Source organism: Perca flavescens, chromosome 19 (assembly GCF_004354835.1).
Source record: "Perca flavescens isolate YP-PL-M2 chromosome 19, PFLA_1.0, whole genome shotgun sequence".
Taxonomy (NCBI): Eukaryota; Metazoa; Chordata; class Actinopteri; order Perciformes; family Percidae; genus Perca; species Perca flavescens.
The window spans coordinates 26,886,514-26,911,942 of record NC_041349.1 but is presented as its reverse complement, the minus strand read 5'-3'; the positions used below and the strand labels follow the sequence as shown (position 1 = coordinate 26,911,942).

General features: G+C 40.0%; 3 protein-coding genes across 12 annotated transcripts; all 3 read left to right on the top strand.

Annotated features, from left to right (window-relative positions):
* Positions 1-546: 546 nt before the first annotated feature.
* Positions 547-12,148, top strand: alpk1 (alpha-kinase 1). 10 transcript variants are annotated; one of them, XM_028564829.1, is made up of 16 exons: positions 547-613; positions 1,352-1,477; positions 2,489-2,685; positions 3,139-3,293; positions 3,380-3,578; positions 4,290-4,349; positions 4,455-4,541; positions 4,626-4,702; positions 4,822-4,917; positions 5,011-5,115; positions 6,447-8,244; positions 9,116-9,263; positions 9,344-9,506; positions 10,130-10,316; positions 10,821-10,926; positions 12,111-12,148. In XM_028564829.1, coding segments are annotated over exons 2-16 (3,402 nt in total). In that variant the 5' UTR covers positions 547-613; positions 1,352-1,475; the 3' UTR covers positions 12,133-12,148. The 10 variants fall into 10 exon arrangements, with proteins under 10 accessions (XP_028420630.1, XP_028420624.1, XP_028420628.1 ...); XM_028564823.1 differs by having other exon boundaries at positions 10,821-11,051; XM_028564827.1 differs by lacking the exon at positions 12,111-12,148 and having other exon boundaries at positions 1,352-1,430; positions 10,821-11,331.
* Positions 12,149-13,505: 1,357 nt separating this feature from the next.
* LOC114545628 (ependymin-2) lies at positions 13,506-18,364 on the top strand. The gene is made up of 6 exons (XM_028564044.1): positions 13,506-13,923; positions 14,116-14,150; positions 14,271-14,405; positions 16,381-16,567; positions 16,660-16,747; positions 17,686-18,364. The coding sequence occupies exons 1-6, from the start codon at positions 13,857-13,859 to the stop codon at positions 17,819-17,821; spliced, it is 648 nt and encodes a 215-aa protein (XP_028419845.1). The 5' UTR covers positions 13,506-13,856; the 3' UTR covers positions 17,822-18,364.
* Positions 18,365-18,961: 597 nt separating this feature from the next.
* LOC114545706 (ependymin) lies at positions 18,962-21,447 on the top strand. Its single transcript, XM_028564155.1, has 6 exons — positions 18,962-19,163; positions 19,355-19,389; positions 19,877-20,011; positions 20,115-20,319; positions 20,421-20,508; positions 21,067-21,447. The coding sequence occupies exons 1-6, from the start codon at positions 19,097-19,099 to the stop codon at positions 21,188-21,190; spliced, it is 654 nt and encodes a 217-aa protein (XP_028419956.1). The 5' UTR covers positions 18,962-19,096; the 3' UTR covers positions 21,191-21,447.
* The last annotated feature ends 3,982 nt before the right edge of the window (positions 21,448-25,429 follow it).

The following is a 25,429-nucleotide window of genomic DNA, read 5'->3' as shown; positions in this document are numbered from 1 at the left end:
CTCAACAATGCTGTGGAGATAGGTCTGGCAATCAATCGAGACTAAGTGAGTGATAACCATAAAATGCAAGGGACATATTAAAATATAATAAAAATAAGTAGGTTTAAATTACAAATCGAATATGCAATAAAGGAAAAACAGTAAATATAAAAAATATATATATATATATATATATATATATATATATATATATATATATATATATATATATATATATATATATAAAGAAGCAATAAAAAAACATCCATGGACAATTTACAAAACACAGAACTATTGCACACATAATTCATATTATCTTTATAACGACATTTCATGCGGGCCTAAGTGAGTATAGCCTAATAACTCTAAACACAGCCTATAGAATGCAGAGTGTAGCCTATTGCTAAGATAATTTAAGAAAGTGTATTTGATCAAAAGTTAAACACTGATTTTGGTTCATTGTTATAATTGTACAACACCTCAAATTCCGTAATCGCACACCTCATCACTGAAGAGTGCAAGGACTCGTGCAACAAGCTCTCTCCAGTTGGAATTGCGATATTTCCGACATTATTTGAAGGCAGCACCGCATAGGACTGCCCTACCAGGAAGACGAGGACAAACTTGAAGACGGGTGGGTGCTGTTTAATTACTGTTTAATGAAAACATATGTTATCATTCGGACATCCTAGTAAGAGGGACAGGGAGTCGTGTAAGCTTAACGTTTAAGGGGGGCAGAGTTATTTTAAATGCGACGACATAAACAACATTGACTTCCACTCCTGTTGAGTTATGTCTGTGGATTTTATTTTTCGCTGTCAAAGTAGGCTACAGTAGCTAGCTATACTTACAACATCTTTATCATACCCCATGATATTGTGTGTTTTCTTTATGCTACACCTAAATAACTTTGACAAATGAGTGTACATACAAGCTATATGACAAGTTTTGAAATATAGGCCTACTTATTGAAGTAATTATGGTTCACTATGAAGTCAATGTTGTTAAAGCCTCTGAACAGCCACACAGGTGTTTTCAGAACTGACTCTGCTCAGGTTGAAGGTGGGCCGGAGCTTTTAATGGTCACATATTATTTAAATAGAGTAGACCCATTGTAACTCTCTTAAAGGACCGTAAAATGGTTTTCATTTACCTGGGACATTGTTTCAGGGGAATACAGAAACATCAGCAAATGTGTCGACTACTGTCCAAACAATTACAAGACATTACTTGTACATATACATGGGACAGGACAGGAATTGGCTTTATTATATTTTTTTGAAATGGAGTTTTTTATTGATTATGTATTGATTGAATGTCTCATGTTTTGAAATTTACAAACAGACCTGATCGTGCAATCCTTTCTCAACAGCAGTGTGGCATTTCCCCGGGATCCCCCTTCTTGGATCACTTTAAAGCTGCAGTGGGTAGAAGGCTAAAAATGAAAAAAAGTAAATAACGCCAGGGCTGTGTCCAAAATTCCATACTAACACATAATGTGAGTTTTTTTTAGTATGTCCGAAAACTTAGTATGAAACCAATAGTACGTGAATTGCATACTATTGATGGATGGATGGATGGATGGATGGATGGATACTTTATTGATCCCCAAGGGGAAATTCAAGGTCCCAATAGCTTACAGACATCACACACAACATACACACACATTTATCATAAACAGGATGATCAAATAACAAATAAATCCACATGAATAATATGGACAATTAAAGAAAAAATACTAAATAAACAATCCACATGAATGTACTAACGGTATGTATGAGCATAAGACACTTGCAATATTACAGTAAGTAATACTGCACACTACGCCGGCATAAATATCCCACAATGCATCGGGTAGTAACGTTCATTCATAACAGACAGACGGTAACCAAGGAGCTCTAATTTACATTTGTATATATTTCAACAACTGTTGGTCTAGGTGTTCCCCTCTTTCAGTAATTTAAGCATTATCTGGCGATGCCGCTAGAGCGGAGGTCGGCGGGGGTTACCATGGTTACGCGTCTTCAACAGCAGGAAGTGACGTTGAAAATGACAGCTGAGCGCGTCCGAAAAGATACACACTACTGTTTATATACTGTCTATGGTTTATTTACACAGAAGTATGTTAACGCTAACTAGTGCTAGTGTAGTGCAGAGTATGCGATTTCAGACGCAACCCAGCATTTCAAATAGTAGAATGAGACCTCGTTCCTGTAGCTCTCCCTCTCCCCACTTTTGCAGGGGCAATGCATGCACAGAACAGCCAGTAGGAACGCGCTCGCTCCATGAAATGTCCTGTGATTGGCCAAAGTCTCCCATCACTGGCTAGATTTTCTAAAGCCTGAAAACAGAGCCGAGAGGATGCGCAGAAGTCTAGTTTTCTCTCAGACCTTTTGCCTCTCAAACCAGTATGCTGAAAGATTATTATGTAATTGTAATTGTGTAATTATATCATTTTTTTTTGCCCCACAACGCCAAAAATAAAGTGCCTAACACAGCTTTAATACAGGAACAGGCCAGGGGGTAAAGAGGCCAAGAACAGAGGACATCCTTTCATCCCACGGCGACAGCTACAACATCTGTTGACCAGAATGGGCAGCCAGGAGGTGGGGGGTTTACTGGACGAGTGCCTCGGAGTAGTGGCAGCAGCTCAGCGGCCCACCCAGCCCACGCAGGCAGAGAGGCACAACTACTGGAGCTGCTCAGGTCAGACACAAGATGGTGCTATTTGTTCAATTTTCATTTGGGCCTGGAAGGACGTCGGATTGGGATTTGGGTGAGGAGATTTGTTTGTGGAATTACGTTTACATAAGGTCCACACATATTGGTTTGTGTTGTGAATGAGGGACAAAGGCATTCTGCACAAAGGCTCGGTGAATCCAACGTGGAGTTGCCATGAATTTGAGGGGATTTCCCTTTGTTTTGCTAATGCCTTTCAGTAGGGAAAGCTGGGGCAGTACTCCTTATAAACCTCCTCCTAAACTCAGTATAAGACAGTCCCTCTGCCTTCCCAGTGCCCACATACAGTATAGCATGTCCGTACCAAAGGAAGGATAGAAAAGCTTTAAGAAAAAGTTATCAGGTGTTGTCCGTTTATTTATTTTTTGCACTGCCACACACTTTTAATTGGATTGACGAAATCCCTCTTGTTTCCTGTAGACTCGTTGTGTGCAGAACTGGCCTCTCTCCTGCAGGAGGCAATGGAAATGAAGTGGCCCTTTGTGCCGGAGAAGTGGCAGTATAAAGAGTCACTCAATGCCAAAGACAAGACCAACCTCAGCGACCTTATCAGCAAGCACCTCTCTCCGCTACTGGTAACACAGTGACACCGCTAAGTAACGGTTTATATGTGCTGTTACTGAAAATAAATATTCACTAAATATGTTTGCCCTGCTGCCAGGCTCTCCTGAAGGCTTCCATCGCGGCTCAGGAGGCACGCACGGCACTGGCGGTGGTCTTCCTAGTCGACCGCTTCCTCTACTGGACGGACGAGTCCAGGCGGCTGCTCAAGATCGCCAAGCTGCTCCACAGACGCCACCCTGACACCCCCGTGGCCCCCCAGCTGGTCATACGACAGGCCAGAGTCTACGTTAACTCTGGTACTGTGTGGCTTTGAGTGTACTTCATTACTTTTTTTAGTTTTGTGGGGAGCTACTACCCTGGAAACCCAGAGTTCTCGCGAGAGCACAATTTGAATTTGCTCAGCGAGTCACTCTGGCATTGAGTAATGATGCTCATTAACTATGCCCTTGTAGCCGAGCTACTGGCACTCAATAAATGTGAACGGATGAGGAACACTTCATGCTAATCACTATTTTGGGACATAATAGTGGTTCATTATGGAATGCCATTTTATTCCAAATTAAATACATGAATAAACACATAAATAAATAAATAAAAATTGCCTATGAAATTAAGATAAGAAGTGGAAATAAATAGAGAGGGAAATAAATGTGACATTCCCCTGAAAAAAATAAAAGTCAAACATAAATATATAAATGAGCCATATCAAATCACTTCATCAATATATATATATATATATTGATTTTATATTGGCTAATTTTTATATTTATATTTACATTTATATATGTATTACCTTATTTATTTATTTCAGGATATATGTATGTCATAGGCCAATTTATTTATGTATTTTTCTTTTTATTGAATACAATGACATTCTTTAGTTGATGCATACTCATAACATGGATATGTGAGAAGGCTTTGTCATCATTACACATTGTCATAGATATGTTTGATGTTTTGGTGCGTTATACAGAGCTGGATAAACATTACAATTATCTTCCCTGCAGGCAAACTACAAAAGGCAGAATACATACTGAGCAGTCTGATTAACAATAGCGGGGCCACAGGTACGTGCTATTGTTATGCTAATTGCCTTAAATCACAAACCTGTATCCTGTTGGTTTTTTTTACAAGCTGAATAAAAAAATCAAATCTTTTGTTTTCTCATGCAGGTTGTTGGGTGTACCACTCTAAGAGTGACCGGGCTCTTGTGCAGGCTGTTAGCATTCAAGTACGTGGAATGATTTTGCAGAAGCTAGGTAAGATCTTTTTCCCCCGAATGAAAGAAAATAGCTTCCTCCGCTGATATATTGATGTCATGGCTGTTTTGTGCTCTGTTCCAGGCCTGTGGCTAGAGGCTGCACAGCTAATCTGGGCCTCTCTGGTCGGCTACTACACACTTCCTCAACCTGATAAAAAGGTTCAATCCACAACCACAATATTGTCATCACAGTTCCCATATTGTGAGCCTGTAAACATGCACAACCCAGTTTACACACTGTTAAAAACCTTTGCTCTACATGTCTGTGTATGTTGTAGGGCATTGGAACCTCTCTTGGCATCCTGGCCAACATATTGGTGTCTATGAACGATGAGGACTTCCACGCTTTTAGGACTAATCCAGATATTGATTTGGTAAATCCAACAGATATGATGTGTATTTTTTTTTCTATTGTTGGCTTTGTATATTTTCTTGTCTAATGTCTTGTGTCTGATTGTTTGGAGCAGTCTTTACTTGGGGACAGGAGTCATCGTCTTCTTTCAGCAGCTCATGCAGCTAAGATGGCGGTAGTTTACAGCCAGTATACTTCACTCTATGTGTTGACCAATGTGGTGAGTTGTTCCATCGACCGGCCTCTGCCACGCCTCACTGTTGCCATGTTGACATAAATCGGGGTCTTGTTTAGATGGCAACCCTACATTAGGCTGCCGACTACCTATCCTTACCTTAAAGGTCCCATGGCATGAAAATTTCTCTTTATGATTTTTTTTTAACATTAATATGCGTTCCCCCAGCCTGCCTATGGTCCCCCAGTTGCTACAAATGGTGATAGGTGTAAACCGAGCCCTGGGTATCCTGCTCTGCCTTTTGAGAAAATGAAAGCTCAGATGGGCCGATCTGGAATCTTCTCCTTATTAGGTCATAAGGAGCAAGATTACCTCCCCTTTCTCTGCTTTGCCCGCCCAGAGAATTTGGCCCTCCCATGAGAGAGAGACATCATGGCCTTCAAACGAGCAAAGTGGCAGTTGGTAAAGGCCACACCCCCAACCTCCACCTTGCTCCCCCCTCTCTCCTCCTCAATAGCTACAGACACAGAAATGGCACGTCCTAAGGAAAGCTCATTGTGGGACTGGCTCTGGTGGCTGTAATTCTAGTGGCTGTAATTCTGCACCAAGGCTGAATTTCGGGAAAGAGACTTCAGATACAGTATTAGGGGACCACTAAGGTCTATATAAAAGAGACTTCAGATACAGTATTAGGGGACCACTAAGGTCTATATAAAAGAGACTTCAGATACAGTATTAGGGGACCACTAAGGTCTATATAAAAGCATCCAAAGAACAGCATGTCATGGGACCTTTAAAGTCCTTCTCCAGAAATATTTTAAAGTAAGTAAAAATACTGTTATGATTAATAGTTTGTTTAACGTGGTTTTTCCACATAAAAAGTTTGTTGTTTGTTAGCTTGTAACTGGTAACTTGTGGACTGACATTCCCCTCTGCACTGGAGGTTTCAGGTTTCTTTGCCATGTTGTGTCAAAGTTGTTGCCCTGTCCACATTTTTTAGACAGAAATTGGTTTGCACATTATTGACGTACCTAATCACGCTTGACCGGGATGTGTTTGAATCTCCGATTTGTGCACAGACGTCTCCTCCTTCAGTAGAGGAATGTGAAAACAAGTTTTTAGTGACAAACGGATACAAGTCATTATAGGTCTGATATTTTAGGTAACATAAACCTTAGAAAACTCATTTTTTTTAAATGAAGGGGGACTTTACCCATTCATCAATGCAACCATCCTGCGATACTTTCGCAAATCTTGAGTTACCATCCAGACACGACCATAAATCAGTGTTTTCCTGAAGAGGAATAAATCTTACTTATTACTACTTTAATTATTTTCCGCTTCTCTCTGACCTCTTTTTTTTCCTTCTTCTTCAGGTAACCCAAGGGACCTGCTTGTTATCGTACAGTTTCTCAGTGGAGTGCCCTGCCTCTGAAAGGCAGTCTTTCCTCCTGCAGGCGAGCGAGGCGTTTGCGATCGGCCTGCTCACCAAAGTGGAGGGCGAGCTGGTCACCAGCCAGCAGGAGCTTCACACCTTCCTCAAGGCTGCCTATTCTCTCACTGTCGCTCACAAATGGCTCGGCACTCCTCAGGAGGTCGTGGCGCGGGCAACTCAAGCTTGCCAAAAAGCTTTAGCGAATTTCTACGATTACTGCAATGCAGATACCCAAGACAAAGACAGCCTCTGTGCCGAAATCATGCACCTGGTCGGACAAGTCAAGCGTCTGTTGAGAGTGGAGCCTTTCCTTAATTCAGACAAGGGGTCTTTTATCCCGGACAGTTACGGAAACATCAAGGACACATTGGTAAATTTCACTCTGGAAGGTTTCGCCAAGGTGATGAAGAGATTCCAAAAGTATCACGCGTCACTGTGCGAGACAACCAACACAAGCTGTAAGGGGACCAAAGACGACATAGATGAGGCGAGGTTATGTATAACTGCACTGGGGACAACCATTGGTACGCTGTACACAGAATGCAGCACCGAGGCCTGCAAAGTGGCACCCAAAGGAGAGGAGCCCCAAGAGAGAGGTTCACGTTCACCTACTGTGCACCCACCTCAAAAGTCTGACCTGTGTTCCACTCTGGGAAGCACAGATAACCTCGGCTCTTCATGGCAGAACTTCTCCTTGAGTAGTTCAGGGTCTCCTAGGCCCAGCAGCAGCGGCTTCACAGGAAGTAGTGGTGTTGAACGTGGAGCAAAAGCACGTAATCAGAGCTGCCTGACCACTGAGGTTAATGATGACAGGTCAGACAGCGTGCTACAATCCGCTGATGGAAACAAGAAGCGAGGCTTACATGGTTGTAACTCTGGTGTTGGTTCCCAAAAAGCCCTTAGTTCTGCAATACCTGCCTCTTCCTCATCCAATGGGAGTGCTGATTTGGATAAGTTTGAAGTGATTCAAGCTGGAATAGAGACACTGGACACTGACGAGGATTGGATGACTGATGTTGGTGTGGCGCCGAAACAGTCAGCAACTGAGGGAGCCGCGCAATCCTTATCCCAGCTAGCTCTCCGAACATCCTCCAGCTCGCTCAGTGGCAGTTTCAGTTCCCAGTCGTCGTGGGAGAAACTTTCAGCTGACCTGAACTCCCCCACAAACGGGAAACCTCAGCCAAGCAGCTTTTCAAAAGCAGGAAGCGTTCAAAGCGGCAAGTCAGCAGAGTCTGATGGGAGTTTCTTCCTCTTGGAAACGCTGGATTCTGAAAGCAATGATTCTGCTCGTGATCCCACACACAAAAAACACACATCTGGATGGGAATTCAGACCTCTTGAGAGCCTCAATGTTGACCCAAATCTCAACCGTGAAGTTGACTTGATAGCCGTAAAACCCGCTACTTCAGCAACCCCGCACCCTAACCTCCCTGAGCAGTGTGCTTCCACTGAAACCTCCACAGAGAGTTCATTTGAGATGCTGGAGGAGCATCAGAGTGGACCCCAACACAGTGGCGTTACTACTTCAGAGAAAGTGAACGTCCCTCAGATGAAGAACCCCTTGTGCTACAGCTGTGTTAAACACAGCGCTGTAACTAGTGTTGTCCCCGAGAGCCAGTATTTGTTGTCACAGCAGGATTTCCAAGCACTACTGGCTGGAGTTTGCCATGAATGTCTGCTGAAGAGACTTCACAGCGACAAGACGCAATTCAAACTCAAGACGCACAGAACTGCATACAGTAAGTTTAAATAGAAACGTGTCTGTATCATCAGTACATCTCTTTAGCCATACTAGGCACTAGGGAGTGTCGGTCTGCAGTGGTGTACAGTACAGTACCTTTAACAAAGTACTGTACTTAAGTACAAATGTGACGTACCTGTACTGTACTTCAGTCCCTTCTTTTCATGCCACTTTCTACTTGTACTCCGCTACACGAATCTGACAGCTTAAAGGTGCTCCGAGCGATGTTGGGTGATGTCACTTCTTGTTGACGTTCGAAGTATTGTCAAACAAAACGGAGGCTAGCTTGCCCCTCCCTCCTCCTCTCCCGTCCCCTCCCCCTCCCTTCTGTGCACTAACCCCCCAACCCCCACCCCCAAATCCTTCTTGTCAGTTATTGGCTGGAAGACTGTTTGTTATGTTTGGTGGTGCAGGTTGGCCAGTTAGTTTTTTTGCTTTTTATTATGAATTAAGCTACCCAATAATATGCAGGCCTACAAGAACACCTGAAATGATTAGCCAATTAAATTTAATTACATTTTATTTATATTATCAAATCCTAATCCTAAGAGTTATCTCAAGACATTTTACAGATAGAGTAGGTCTAGACCACACTTTCTCACGTGGAAGCATTTGGTGCAACAGTGGCGAATGGTGATTTAGCACTTATGCATGGAGTACTTTTACTTCTAAGACTTTAATTACATTTTCCTGATGATACTTGCAGGACACAATGCAGGACGTTTCCTTGCAACAGTATTTTTACAGTGTGGTATTAGTACTTGTATCAGTACTTTTACTGAAGTAACGTTGTCGGATCTGGTTATTTCTTCCACCACTGTCGGCCCTACTGAAATATTGCATTCATCTTTAAATGTCATCTCAATTAGGTGCTCTTCATTTGAAGTTCTCCAAGGCCACAGGGCTGTGGACAGCCAGGGAGACGTGTGCTTACATCGGGGAGCCGATGGGGATGCAGGGCAAGCAGAGAGCGGCAATATGGGTGCAGTTTTTACACCAAGAGGAGAGGTTAAGCAGGTATGCAGCCGCGCAGTCCCGGCACAACCTGTACAAAATGACTTTAAATCTCACGTTGTCTGTGTCTGGTTGTCCTTTAGTTATGTTGGAAAAGATTACTTGAAGCCAAAGGAGATCCAGTTTCACCTGAAAGATGTGGAGAGACAGATGACAGCCCAGTACTATGTGACGGAATTCAACAAGAGTCTTTATGACAAGGAAGTCATGGCTCAGATCTTCTTCATTCCCTCGGAAGCACTACTGGTGAGACCAGATCAAATCGAAAGGAAAGCACATGTATCAGATATTGCATTATCATAAAATGACTTCCTTCATAAATGCCACTTCAATAGGACCCTCTACACAAATACATAACGTCAGAAACGGCACAGTGCAGGATAGCTTGCAGCAGCCTCGGAGCATGGTTGTTTAAATTTAAATGGTACACCCCAGTACACTCTCCAGTTGTCGGTTTACAGCAAGAAACATAATCTCATGGCTGTAGTAGAGCCAATTCTTTTTTAGTTAGTAGTCTATAATATACTGTGAGCTGTTAAAAGAGTAACATGAGACATTAAGGTACAAATAATAGCTTAGTGGTGAGTATTCTCCTAATCGTATCTGCACTTTCCTGGATGAACTGGCCCAAAAAAATATTCTGGATTACATTGATCAATTTGATCTCATTTTAATTTAAACACCATGTAAACTGCAACACTTGTTATGATGACTCTTTTGAGTAGTGACAGAAGACTTTTAATTTACCTGTAGAGACCTAATAAAGCCATTGGAGAAATGTATACTACTCAGCCATGTAATGGATGGCGCACAAAGACGGGCTTTGCATATTTGCTGATTTCCCTCTTGTTTTCTGTGCTTGTGAATAGATTCTGAATGGAAATGAGATTGCAGGCTGTGTAACAGTGGAGCCCTACATGCTTGGGGACTTTGTCAAACTGACCAACAACACTGGAAAGAAGGACAATAGTTTCCAGGCTACAGAGTATGGCCTCGCCTTCGGACACTTCACCTACCTGCTCTCTGAGTGCCAGGAAGTTGTTGTAGACCTGCAAGGTGTGTGTGTGTGTGTGTGTGTGTGTGTGTGTGTGTGTGTGTGTGTGTGTGTGTGTGTGTGTGTGTGTGTGTGTGTGTGTGTGTGTGTGTGTGTGTGTGTGTGTGTGTGTGTGTGTGTGTGTGTGTGTGTGTGTGTGTGTGTGTGTGTGTGTGTGTGTGTGTGTGTGTGTGTGTGAGACTTGGTGATGGTTAGGGTAAGGGGCTAGGGAATGCATATATGTGTGTGTGTGTGTGTTCTATTTTCATTCAGAAAACAAGACAAAATAACGTGATGTGTGTTTTTCTCGATTACTCTGTTTCTGTGATCATTTGGAGACTAAATTGTAATCATCTTTCAATTTTTTATTTATTGCCCAGCCCTTATATAGCAAGATGATTTTACACAGACTTATTGTGTATTATGACAAAGGTTGCACTCCTCCCTACGTAAAGCTAAGAATATACACAGTATATATATATGAGTTTGTTCTTAGTTGTGAACTACTCCTTCCTTTTTTTTTCCAGGGTGGGTGACAGCCAATGGCAAAGGGCTGACCTACCTCACTGACCCCCAGATTCACTCCACCAAGACCCCCAAAGGCCCCTCCAACTTTGCTGCCAGAGGCCTCAGGTATTTCCTGGAGGAGCAACACGGACCAGAGTGCAATGGCATCTGCCAACTGCTCACGCTACCTCCTGTGGTCACACAGCCACATGTTCTGCCTCAGAAACTTTGAGGAGTTGCCAATGTGGAATGTATGTGTATGAGAGTTTGTTTTCCAAAATAAGTGAAAAAATACGTTTTTTTTTTTTTTTTAGCTTATAAAGTATGAGTAACAAGGTGTTATAATTTTGTAGAAAAGATAAAATCAAACAATGTATGAATATAGTTTAAATAAATTCTATCTTAGGTTGCTAAATGTATAAACATAAACTTGGATGTCTTTTAAATTATAGATCTGGCCATTATTTCTCCAAAGTGTTAACCCTCAGACTCACTTTTCCGATTAGTCAAGCGCCTGAAAAAGCTGAATGAGACAAAAAGGAAAAAATTGTTTATATATATTTTATATATATATATATATATATATATATATATATATATATATATATATATATATATATATATATATTATTATTTTTATTTATTTATTTTTTTTATTTTTTTCTTTTTTTTTATTCACAAAATCTTCAGCAAATACATTTTTTAGATTTACAGCCACATAATGGCAAGTTAAAAAAAAATTCTGTTTAGATTCCACTGCAATAAATAATGAAAAAAATGATTGGGTGTTTTGCTTTGGAAATGGTTTTATAATCCTGTGCTGAAGCACCCCTAAATATCAGTGGCGGTTTTTGGCACGGGCGAACCGGGCAGCCACTTAATTTAAAAAAATATATAAATAATCCTCTGTGCTGCGAAGCGTTTTTCTGTTTTCTATCATTTCACTGTGTGGGGAATTGGCAGATCAGCGCCCCCAGCAGCTGCAGGCGCCCTGCTTGCTGAGGGAGGTCAGCACCCCCTACTTTCACAATGAAATGGACTAGTCCGTCCCACAGATAAACAAACGGTGACAGGAGAAATGGGAAGTACACAGAGACGGAGAAAGACGAGTCTAAACGGTCTAAACCTTTCTGTTATGTCAATGGTCTAAACGCCAAAATGAAAAAAAGTTACCCAAGCGGCTCAAATAAAAGAAAAAAGCGAAAAGACATGTTTTCGGGAGTAGCAGGACCTTCATCAGCTCTACTTTGGTAGCCTACACAATGCATTCTCTGTTGATTAGTTGATTACATTTGCCTTCTGGTTGACAGCACAAAGGAGCGAGGACAATAGAGAGGGAGAAGGGCAGAGAGAGCAAGATGAACAAGGTGAGAAAATGGCTAGGTAGCCTATAAGACATGTATATAGTAGGACTACTGTGTTTTATTTTCTCTTTTATTTGAAGATTATTTTCTAGTTGATTACAAAATGTTTTGTATGTGATTGTCAGTGATAGGACGGAGGGAAGGAGATAGAGGGAGAGAGGAGGATGGAGAGAGAGTGGACAAAGAGAGGGACCTGGAAGAACCAGGTGAGAAAGTGGACATATATTATACGGGCAAAAACACTTAAAACATTCCATTCACATTATATTTACATATGCATTTCATGGAGGACTAGGCTCTTAAGAAAAAGAGATGTTGAGTATTTTTGGGCCCTCCTCACATGAGGGCCCTGGGCACTCAGTCCCCTTCCCCCCCTTGTCTTTAATGAAAGGTTTGGAGATCATTTCTCATTGGCCCTATTAACACCTTCGGGTTAGCTGTTTGGTTTTGTTCCAGAAGTCTTTATAGATAGAAGATAATCTTGTAGACATGTTTAAATAACTAGTTACTTTTAAATGTATGTAGTTAAGCCATTCAGGTAACCGCTGTAACTTGTTAAGGTCAGTCAATCTTGTTAATCTTTGGCATTGACAAACATTTGTTCAAAATATCTAATTATGATAACCAAGTATTGTTCTTCTGCTCTTTTCCCCTTCAAACCTATGATTTCACACTGGTGCATGAGTCAGCATAAGAAAACTCCCCCAGATTAATGTAGCCAGTGTTGACAAGAATGAAGGAGAAAATGTATTATCCCTTGTTACAGTAAAAAACAAGCATGAAGCAGGTTGCCAAGAGTTTCATGACTTTGACTTTTACTCTCAGATGCAAGTGTAAATATGGAATCAAAAGGGAATACACCATTGTGAATCTATAAAGTTACGATATTGTTAAATAATGAATGCACTCCCTCAATGGAATAAACCAATGGAGGCAATGGAGCAGGTGCTCTGATTACAGCGGTCACACATCTTCACATCATATGACGATGATGTCATTCAGGGAGGTCACGTGAGTCCCCCCATTCAGACAAATTCCACTTCTGGGTTGGTTGGCGTACCGTCTTTTGTGAACACAAACAACATTCTTTACCCCTGACCCACTGTGCACAAACCTCACTGTCACTGTCTACATGCACGCAATGAAAAAGTAAACTTTATGAATGTATTTCACTGAGAAGTAGTGGTTTTTTTTTTTTTTTTGCCGTATTATGTATTTTAGGTACATTACCTTACCAGTTATACACACAATCTTCTATACAATTGTTTCCTCCATGAAAAACCTTAACTAGCATGTAGTAACATAACAAAATTTTGTTTTTCCTAATCAGATTTTTTTGTGATTCCATACCTGTTTAAGGTTAAAAAAACATCTTACAATTTAAATTTTTTATTTATTTAAACAATGTCCTCTACAGTGGACATAAGTCAATGGGCTGGGTCTCAGCAGGATAAAGTAGAACAGAAATCAGATACTGGCTCTTATGGTCTTTTATCTTTAAGTGAATCTGATTGCAGCATCTTTTCCCTCACATGTATGACTTTTCATGAGAGTAGTAGGGTTAAGAATTAACCCCGGAGGCTGGTGTATCTCCTGGAGCCTCAGTGTTCGTATATATAAGGAAGTGACTCCTCTCTCGAGCACCAGAGTGTTTGTGGCTGCCTTACAACAGGGAGCGGGGAAACCAAAAGTATGAGATTCTTAGTATTGTTACCGTGCTTCCTGGCAGGCTGCCTGGCTCAGACGCCTCACCCATGCTGTAAGTAAAATCAGAGAAAAGGAATTGTGATTGTTGGAATGGATTTCTGTTATTTCTAATGCCGTTTTATGCCTTCTCAGTATTTGTGTTGTATACCATACGGTGATTAAGCTTATTTATGCATGTGTCAAATGTGTGCTTTTGTTAAATGATGCAGTGTTATAATTTCACACGTCTTTCTCCATAACACAGCAAGTCCTCCTCTCCTGAGCGGAGCCCTCACTATAGTGAGTGTTTATTGTTTTTGAGTGTGTTATATGAGCATCATAAAGCAGGACCTGAGCATAATGACTCAGCACATTTATGTGAAAGAGGTAGATGTAAACTCACACATGATCTTTCTCCAGACCACACAGAATGAAAAGCTGTGGAGTTATGCCAAATACCTGTACGATGCGATTGGACAACGGGTCCGGATCATGGAGCTGGGCACTTATGAGAATAAGTCATTCAACTACGACGCTCTTCTGCTCTACAAAGAGGTGACCAAAGCAATGACATAATGAACATCCCAAATATTTATTTTGGAGTGCAGCTCCTGATCGGAGGTCAAAAGTACCAGGAAAATATTTTTAATTTGAAGTAGAAGCACAGGGACCTGCTTCGAAAGATTACTCAAATTTGTAACATTTGAACAAACTTAGGAGTATCAATTCTGATTTTGAATATGTTATTGTTCATAAGCATTAACTTCTCAATCAACTAAAAAGGGATCCAAACGAAAAGACATCTCAGAAACGCAGCACTTAGGAGTAAGATTCACAATGGAGCAACGATGACAGTTGCCCTTTGTCAAGTTGCTGTGATGTGCAGCAAGTCTTAAATTATAATGGGAGTAAACCTTTTATGCGCACTTTGAGAATGATTTACATGAGTGGTCCTTTGGTTATCACATCAACAAAACCATAATCATTAATGTTCATAATAATTACATTTATCTGTCTGGGTCAAAATATTTAAACCAAGGTAAGTAGAAATGTGTATGCACAGATTTACCTGCTGAAATACTCATGTAACAGGACAACTGCAGATGTTAGGTGCATTGCTATATAATATCTATTATTATATAATTATCTATGTATAATAATAATGACAATAATAATAATACAAAATAATTGTAAAACATTAACGCCGCTCACTATTTTTCCAACTTCAGTTTTAATTTCAAGACTAGAATGGATTCAATTACTATTTGTATTATTTAACTAAACAGCAAATTGTTATATTTATATATACATATACAGTATATATATATATTAGGGGTGTGACGAGACGCTTACTCCACGAGACGAGACACATCACAAGATTGGGTTCACGAGAACGAGACGAGATTTTAAATTTTTTTTTAAAGAAATCCTCGATGAAATATATGAATGGAAAATAGTTTTTTAATTCAACTGAAAAATCACAAAATGCTAAACAATTTAGGTGCCTTTTGAAATCAACTATTAATGATGAATGTTATTTAACTTTTTTTTACTATTTTAATGAATCATATGCAGTAAAGGACATGCAAACACTGCAAAATGTTTTGTATAAAATCTACCAACTGGCTTCTGCCCTGTGAAATCTAACTCCTTTCCACAAATCGAACATAAAAAAATAAACAGTATAAATAAAATAAATGTGTAAACAACAGAAAATGTTTAAATGCAAACAGTAAGTGTATCAATAACCAAAGTACTGCTCTCTCAAAACTACAAGTGCAAACAGAAACAATTTTTTTCTATAAGATAAACTACACAGAACAGCCTAAGATATGGTCATGTTATTTTTCAAGAATATAAGCATGTCGACTATTTCTGGCAGCAGTTGAGACCTTTGGGCAGTAACTATGTCTCCTGCAGTAGAAAAAACACACTCACTTGGAACTGAGGTAGCAGGGATGGAAAGGTATGCTTTGGCAAGTGGAGACAGCAAAGGATATTTAGGAGTTGCCAAAATCCGACATTTTCCACCACAGAAAATGGCCTCATATCAGCTGCAATGAAAACGCCTATGTCCCTCGTTATTGCCGTGGCTCTTGCACTTACCGGTGGCAGAGATGCAAAGGCTTTTAGAGTTGTTTGGCCTTTTAATGTTTTCGTCGCGGGTGCTGTAGTTAGTAGAGAGCTGTGGTGGTGCTGTAAGTGTTTTTGCATAGTGCTCGTGTTAGCCGCGGTATACGGCATTTTTTTCTTACAATATTTACATATTGTGTTCGTCTTGTCTGTCACTCTTTCGCCGTTTATTATTTCCGCAGGAAAACCAAAATGTTTGCACACAAATGATTTAAAAGTGGCAGGGGGATCTTCAATAGTAATTTCACGCTCCATCACGCTGACATCACATCGCCTCACGAGACAACTTTTCACCTCGACGAGAAGTCTCTAAAAGAAAAAAAACATTTATATATATAACTACAAATATATCAAAATAATCAATAGTCAGACTCATCCCACACTTTTGATCCCTCAGGCTACCATGTATGAGATCAACGATGTTGACCGTACATGCAAGAAAAAGCCTCTGAAGGCAGACTTCCAGCCTATGGCAATCCCAAAAAATGCCTCTCTGCTGGCCCAGTCTGTTCTGGGCAGCTCGTCTGGACCTGGACAAGGACTCCTGGTCAACAGTTGGGTTGGAGACCTGCCAGACAAATCAGGTTAGAGAGCATGGGACGGTTACAACTGCCTTAACTGTCCATTCATACGACCCAGTGCATTAACACACTCGTTTTCTTCTCTGACCTTACAGGAAAGTACATGAGCACAGTCACTGAATTCGGTTGCATCCCTGTGAGCAGTATTTACCAGACGAAGGAGTATGGATGGTTGGTGACAAGGTTAGTTCACGTTCACATCAACACTCTATCGCAACAGGGACCCTAAGGGGTCCTCAGAGTTACTACAGGGGGGCCAAATTATTGTTTGATCATTTTTGGAAAAGTTAATTTTTCTTCTGTGTCTGAAAATATGCAGTACATAAACATAATTCCAACATATTATTAGCAAAGATGAATCGGACTATTCATGACAACCAAAAACAAGTAATTTTAATTGATGATAGACATGTATGATGATAGATTTATTATAGATAAGATAGCCATCCACACATCCAATTAAGTTTAAGGATTATCTGTGACTTCCAAATGTATGTTTAACATCAAAACATGATGTAGAAATAATGAATGATGTAGAAATAATGAATATCTAATATACATTATCTATACTGTGTAATTCCATTACTGGGCAATATCTGTATACTGTGCAATATCATTACTCTCACTGTCCAATATCTATTACTTACAGTATGGGCACAATATTCAAATAATGTGCAATCTGCATATCACACTGTATATAAAAACCATACTTATTTTTTCATATGTATATAGTGTCTCAACTGTGCATCTTTTTTTTTTTTTTTGCACTACTTATTTTATTCCATGTTATTTTTTTTTCTATGTACATGTTGGCACTGGAAAAGGAATTGCTTGCTGTACATGTGTATAGCGACAATAAAAGGCATTTGATTTTATTCTATCCATTTTCATCCATCTGGCCCAGTTTAATAAGCCACTAAATATGCCACTAAATTCTATACAATATGGAGTAGGGGTTCCCTGCTTCGTCTCTCTTTTAGCTAAGGGGTCATTGGTCTCAAAGCGTTGAAGACCCCTGCTATATAGGGCAGAAGGGACAGTGTGGTGGTGACAGGCTAGATACTGACTTTTAAAAAGCTAAAATATATTTGCAACTGGCCACTCTTCTTTCTGTCCACTAGCTTCTTCAACAACGTCATTGGGATAGAGGACCCCGGGCAGCTCACCCCTCCAGGATTCTGCCAGGATGCAGAGCTGAATGCTGACAGCGAAGAAGAGCCTGTAGACTTCTTCAGAGTGTTCCTCAAAAAGCATTGAGGCTTTCAGCACAGCATTCCTTTAACCAATGATTTTCCAATTGAACAAGTAGAGCTGCTGAATCACGGCTTTGTTAGGTGGTATACATCACACCTACTCCTGCTAATAACGTCTTTTTCCAAGCATCTTGAGCTGAGTATCTCAGACCAAATTTAGCAGAATTTGCCATATTTTTAATTTCTTTCTTTTGTTGTGTTTTTGGTTATTTTTACATACACTACCCAACTTAAAGCGGCATTTATGAATGTTTTCATAGTGACAATGGGTCCAAAAAACACCCTCTTTCTATCAATATGCTGATGTGTGACCATGTGTACCATGTATGAACAGCATTGTACTAGAAGGGCAAAAAAGAATGCATGACAGGAAGAATCTTCATCTTACATACTATCAATTTCCCAAGTACCCAGTGAAAACAGGAACATGAACTAACATGACTTTATAATTTCAGAAATTGTACCTGCATTTGTAGAAAACTTGTTAAAGTTGATTTTTAATACAGTGCAACATGAATAAAAAGCATCTTTGTGATGAGAGAAGTTATTTTTTAAATCAATTCAACTTTATTTATAGTATCAAATCATAAAAAGAGTTATCCCAAGAGCAAGCATTCAGTGGCAAGGAAAAACTCCCTTTTAGGAAGAAACCTCAGACAGACCAAGGCTCTTGGTAGGCGGTGTCTGATGGTGCTGGTTGGGGGTGTGATGAACAATGGCAATTATAGTCATAATAAAGGCAATGGAACAATGACCAGAAATATTAGTTGTAGTAGTTACAGGACATAGCAGGGCACTGCAGGGCGTTATAGGACATAGCAGGGCACTGCAGGGCGTTATAGGACATAGCAGGGCACTGCAGAGCATAGCAGGGCGCTGAGCAGGACCACCGGGACAGCTGCAACCATGATTTAGGTTTCACCCTAATCCAAGGAAACATGCTGGGACTCCGGGGAATAAGCTCCCCAGAGCTAGGTTAGTAACAAGCATTTCTGGAACCCAAATTCTCTCTTCCCTTTCCTGGAAGTCAAATGTTTTTTTTTACCTAAATGTATGACTAAAAGGACAGAGAAAAGAGAGAGAAAGAAGATCACATGACATCTCAACATGTCAAACCTGGAACATTTATTAAAAGCTGAGTCACAGTGACACTGGCAGTGGATGCAGACTGGGAGCCTTCGCCAGCTTGTTTATAAGGAAGTGAGCGCTCTGAAGCAGCAGCATACAGCATTTGCATCTGTGTGCAGAGGAACGTCTACCGTACAGTACAGCAGACAGCATGAGAGTCCTGGTCCTGTTAGTGTGCCTGTCAGTGGGCTGCCTGGCTCACCGCCCACGACCATGCAGTAAGTACACCCCAACTTCATTTGTTCAACTAGTTTTTGCACTGAATAATGATAAATAAATAAATACTGACCGTGCTGTTTGCTGTTCTGTTTTTGCTTCGGCACTTATAAGGAAATATGACCACGTTGCGAATTTAGTACAGTTGTGATGTAAATGCTCAATTTATAAACACTGTTTTGATTTTTAACAGGATCCCCAGCACTGCTGACGGGACGCCTCTCTGTGGTAAGTTTTTACTTCCTTACACAGCTGTGTAAACCCAACTTCCTGAAAAAAACAGGGAGACACTACAGGCAAAAGTTTTGGGCTTTTAGGCTTCTTTCAGACTATTGGGGAGGGAAAAAACATCCAAAATACACATTTAGATGTTTATTTAACTGCACTTTGTCTATTTGTACCTGTAGATCTCTCCTAAATTGACTTAAGACTTAGCATTTGAAAAGGCCTAATTTGCCTATATAAACGTCTAAATTTCAGAAAACTTGTAATACAAAAATAATTTTCCTAATTTAAGTAATCAACTGGGGAAGTTTCATGTATCATGGTGACATCTGTTAGTACAAAAGTTTTACCCTATTCACCTGCAGTGTCTCGCCTTAAAAAGATTTTGACTCACCGTACTACTATTATTTAAAATAGTATAAACTAACGTGGTCATAGCCACAGCATTGCTCGCTGTAATAAGAAAACTATATTTTTGTCATCTTCCAAGTCCTCCCCAAGTAAGAAGATGATGGCCTTTGCCAAGTACAGCTATGACGCACTGGGAGAGCGCATCCGCCTCAGAGAGATTGGATATTATGGCAATAACACCTTCCACCACGATGTACTTCTCCTCTACAGACAGGTAATGACAACATACTGTAGCAAAGATATCTACATCAGGAGATGCCATGTTCAACACAAATATATATATGTATATATAAATATAATGCCATTTTGTCTTACAGCATGTCATGTATAAGATAAACTACAAGAACCACACATGTTGCAAGAAGAGGCTGTGTGTAGGCTTCCACCCGATGGTGATCCCAAGGAATGCGACCCTGCTGGCACAGGTGGTGTTAGGCAGCTCCTCTGGGCCGGGGCAAGGAGTCCTGGTCAACACCTGGTTGGGAGAGCTACACATGAAAAACAAGACACACAAGGACCCAGGTACGGTATGAGTGACTCTGTCATAGTGTTGAATTCCCCGGAACCTGCTTGTCTAGTTTTTGCTGCTTCAGCTAACATGTGATCCACTTCTGTTTCTGCAGCAAAGTACATGAGCACTGTCACAGAGTTTGGATGTGTCCCTGTCAGCACGGTGTTTCACAGCAACAGAACTGGATGGGTGGTGACCAGGTCAGTGTCAGGCACATGATAACAAAGTGTGTGATTTCTCACCAGAAGCTTGTTCAAAATAGATATATCAAATGGAGTCCAAAAAGACTTTAGCGACCTTAAGGGAAATATATTTTGACATGTCAAACACATGTAAACTAATAACATTCGTAATGACCACATGCCTTCTGAGCCATGATCAGAGTTATAAGTTAAAGGGACAGTTTGCCCCTAAATAAAACATATTTTTCCTCTTACCTGTAGTTCTATTTGTCTTTTTTTTATTGTGAAGATAGTGTGTAACAAAAAGGTGACATATACTGTAGAGTAAACAGTACGTAGACAAACAGCCAATTGCAAACAGTGACAGACAATATGTACAGCAGTTATGTTGAGGGTTGATATGATTGAAGAGTGTAGCGATATTTATCAATCTGGATCGTTTTGGTGTGAGTTGCCCGGTGTTGGAGTTAAGATCCGTAGACATTCAGCCTCTGTGTTCCAGGAGGAAGTCAATTGCAGCCATTGCTTTTGTCTGGATGATTTCATCGTGTGTTCCTTCCTGTTTTTCACCCACAGCTTCTTCGACAACGTCATCGGCCTAGCGGACCCTCAAGAGCTCATCCCTCCAGCCATGTGTAAGGACGCCGAGCTGGAGGAAGAGGACGGCGAGGAACCAGAGAGCTTCTTCAGCTTGTTTTAGAATAGAATACTTTGACAAATGTAGTGCACTGTGAGGACGGCTACTGCACAGTATATGTGTTTGTTTAGTGGCAGTCATTGGTGTAGCATTTCGTAAGCAAGTTGTCTAGGGTGAAATTAATCTTAATTAACTTTAATACATTCTACATTTGTGGCTTTATTACTCTCTAAATACAGGTGAAATGAGAAATGATATGTACAATATAATTTCACAACACTAACAATTAAAAAACAATCGCAGGGTGGATGTCAAATGTTTTCCGCTTTTGAGTTTTTTTTGCCAAAAAATATCTGCTTATTGAAATCTTTTCTCCTTATATTCACATATAACTAGTAACGTTATTGTAAAGATAAAAGAATACTCGTGTTCTGACAATGTGTTAACATATGGTATTGACATTATGAAATAAGTTAGATGTTGTGCAAGGACTTTTGCCTTTATCCTAATCTCATTTAAATTACATTTGAAGAGAGAACAACTGGTGAATATGTTTGTGAATATCTTTAGGCTGGAAAAGATTTTAAGTACACACCAAGTGCAGCCCTGGTCTATACATATTTAATTATGTTTTACTCTTTACTTCCCCCCTGTTCTTGTACAGTAGGCCAATGTCTCTCTTGTTTTCCGCAACAAGGTTTTTAAAGGCAATACATAAGAGGGCGGTGTTGCCCTTTAATTCCATTACTGGTACTTGAAGAACTCAGTTTACTTGCAATTTAAAATATAAAATGTTGAAAGAATAAAAAAAAAGTCATAGTATAGTATGTCAAGAAAAGTTGTAAAAGAGTTTTGAGGTCCAATATACAATGTGGAAAGACAAATATGCCTAAAGCATAAACTTATGTGTCAGCTCAGATAGCTCAGGGTTATAGGAGAAAGATTTAGAGACTGAAAGTTATGTGTTCAAATTGTATGTGTTGCAGTGACTGAAGTAGCTACATTACTCATAGGTGTGGTTTGGGCGTAATGTGCAATAAACCAATAAGAGCGTTATCTAACATTCCCTTTAAAAGCAGGCGCGCTTGTTCCATGGCAGATTGCTATAATGGCGGATACATCCATGGGTGCACGCCAGGAGCGGTTCACAGCCGAGAAGAGAAACGTTTGCTATTGATTTTTCTTTTAGACAAAATTAGAGAGATGTCACAAAAACGTACGTTAGACCGAGATTACCTCACTTCTGTCTCTCCTCTCCCGTGCTGCTGCTGGGGCATTTGGGTTAAGTGGCATCGGCACATGCAGTTCGACATCACATCTCCTTAAATCCTCTAATATTTCCTAATTTATGTCATCAACACATCCATGCATCCATCCTATTTTTCCTTGTAATTATGTATGGTTTGCTACAATGGGAACTGCTGGGTCCATGAGATGAGAGAAGCAAAGTGTATGCGCGGTGTGCACACTCTACATTACGGCCGAGCTTGCGCCTCTAAAATAGCATTAGAATAACGCGCCACTGACTTTAGACTAGCGCCACTGACTTTAGACCAGGTTTTTCCTGGTCTGTGGCGGAATTGTTTTCTGAAACTGCAAAATAGCACTAGGGAACGTTTGCGCCTGAACATGTCTTCTCTATTTGCTGAACTGCCCCCGGGAGCGCAAGTTCATTCCCTAATTTACTGATGTGAGTCTGTGGAGGGAAAAATCTGCTGTGCGTCAGGTGCAAAATAGGAATGATACAGTGAGATACGGTGTACAAAGTCAATTGCGCTGGGTGCAAGATAGTGCCCTATGAGTTTTTGTTGACTTTTTACGACATACTGTACTATGACTTTTTGTTCACTTTTTGACGTACTATCTTATGGCGTTTTCATCACTTTTTTCGACCTACTATACTATGGCTTTTCTCGACATACTATACTATGGCTTTTTAATCCCATTTTTCGACACACTATACTATCGTTTTTTTATCACTTTTTTCGACATACTATACTATGGCTTTTTTATCACGTTTTTCGACATACTCTGACTTTTTTTCCTTTTTTAGACAAACTAGATAAGTATCAGTTCTGATAGTGCATGGAGAACGAGAATGACAAGGTTATGTGTTCAAATCTTATGGGTGTAATACATTTGGAGACATAATTTCCAGGAATAAATAATTCAAATAGATAAAGGGATAGGTAGTCGCAATGTATATACTTGAGGTAGGCTATATTATATTTGTTTTTTATCCCTTTTTTCGACATAGAATACTATGGCTTTGTTATCACTTTTTTCGACATAGAATACTATGGCTTTGTTATCACTTTTTTCGACATACTATTTGATGGCGTTTTAACCCCTTTTTTCAACTATGGCTTTTCTTGACATGCTATACTATGGCTTTTTTCTCACTTTTTTCAACAAACAATACTATGGTGTCACACTGGCAGGGAATAATGGGACCCAAACGCAGAGAGCAGGCAGGTATTCAGGCAAGAGTTCAAGAGAGGATTTATTTGATTCAAACACAAAGACAAACCTAGGGAGTCCTGTGAGAGAAAAACAAAGGTATCAAGCAGGTAGAATCAGGAAGCACGGGAATTGACAGGAGCTGATGCAGAACACACACAATTGTCGGTTGTTCTTGGAAGAATGAACCCGCAAGTTCACAAGCACAGAAAACACTGTTAACAGTTTGAGACGATGCGCTCTTCCTGTTATTGCTCAACACCCCCAGCACAGAGGCTACCTGTAAGGCTCCAAAATAACAGCTAGATATAAAAACCACTACAATATAACCACTTTGTATTAAAACAATCTCCGGACAAGAAAACCTCATAATGCCACAACTATTGCAATAATATTGAAAAATAAAACTAATTGAGCTTTAATTTATTGTTTATGGTTTAGCTCAAACACCCCTTACTTTATTCAAAAGAGTGGAACGCGATCCCTACTATTATTAGCATATACGTTTAAGTAAGTTTAAATTAAACAAATAAATAGGCATATGGACTGGTGTGCCCTATATGTTCCTATTACTGTTATGTGGAATTATCATTTCTATATTATTGTAGTGCACTGTATATGCCCATGGAGATGGAAATTAGCAATTCAAATGATAAAGGTTGGTGTCTCCCCTTTAGTCTACATAACATGTCATAGCATGTTACCACTTTGTGTACAACTGTTCATTTATCATACAGACTGAAACTCAACTTCTAATAAATCAGAAAACAAATACACCAAAAAAATATGAACTAAATACTAATTGTAATGTATAGCCTATGGCATAATTTAAACAAGTCTCCCGAAAAGAAACAGGTATATCTCTCTCCCCCGCCTCTGCCTGCTGCGCTCTGTGTGTGTGTGTGTGTGTGTGTGTGTGTGTGTGTGTGTGTGTGTGTGCTTGTGGAGCTTAACTCAGAAAAGACAGCTAACCACAGGTTCCCGTTAATCTTATGATGGACATGTGTTGTGATATTTAAACAAATGGCGAAATAAAATCCTGTTATTTACGGGACCGGTCTAAAAGACCTCCGGCTTACAGCGGGGTCTCCGAGCGTGACTGTCCGAGCGACGAGCTAGTGGACCTGGCAGGGGCAAGCTGGGGGCTGCATCACTTTATGGAGCTCCAAAAACTCAAATTGCAAAAGAGCAAATTGTCAATTCGGCAAAGATTAACGCAAGACAGTCTATATTTGTTTTGGGGCTGTCTATGTACCGGAAACCCAACCATCATTGAATGCCGAAATGAATGTTGGGATACGGGTGCTGCAAAGTTCATACAAGTTACCAACCAATGTATCCTCTGTAAAATGGGCGTGTCAAGAACAAATCCGGGAATCTTAACTGTTTCTTGGTGAAATGCAAACTTGTGTATTGGGACAGTACTTACAGTACAGAAATGTACACAATAAAATATACACAGTTCACAGAATACACAGTCAAAACAGGATAAACAGAAACATACACAATTAACAGGGAAATAAGGAAACAGAAATATACACCATAATAATAATTAAAAACAGGGAAACAAAACGCTCAACACCACAACACTATGGCTTTTTTATCCCTGTTGTCGACATACTGTACTATCGCTTTTTTATCACTTTTCTCGACATACTATACTATGGCTTTTTAATCCCTTTTTTCAACATCCTATTCTATGGCGTTTTCATCACTTTTTTCAACATACTATACTATGGCTTTATTCAACCTACTATACTATGACTATTTTATCCCTTTTTTCAACTCTCTATGGCTTGTTCATTAATTTTTTCAACATACTATAGTATGGCTTTTTATTCC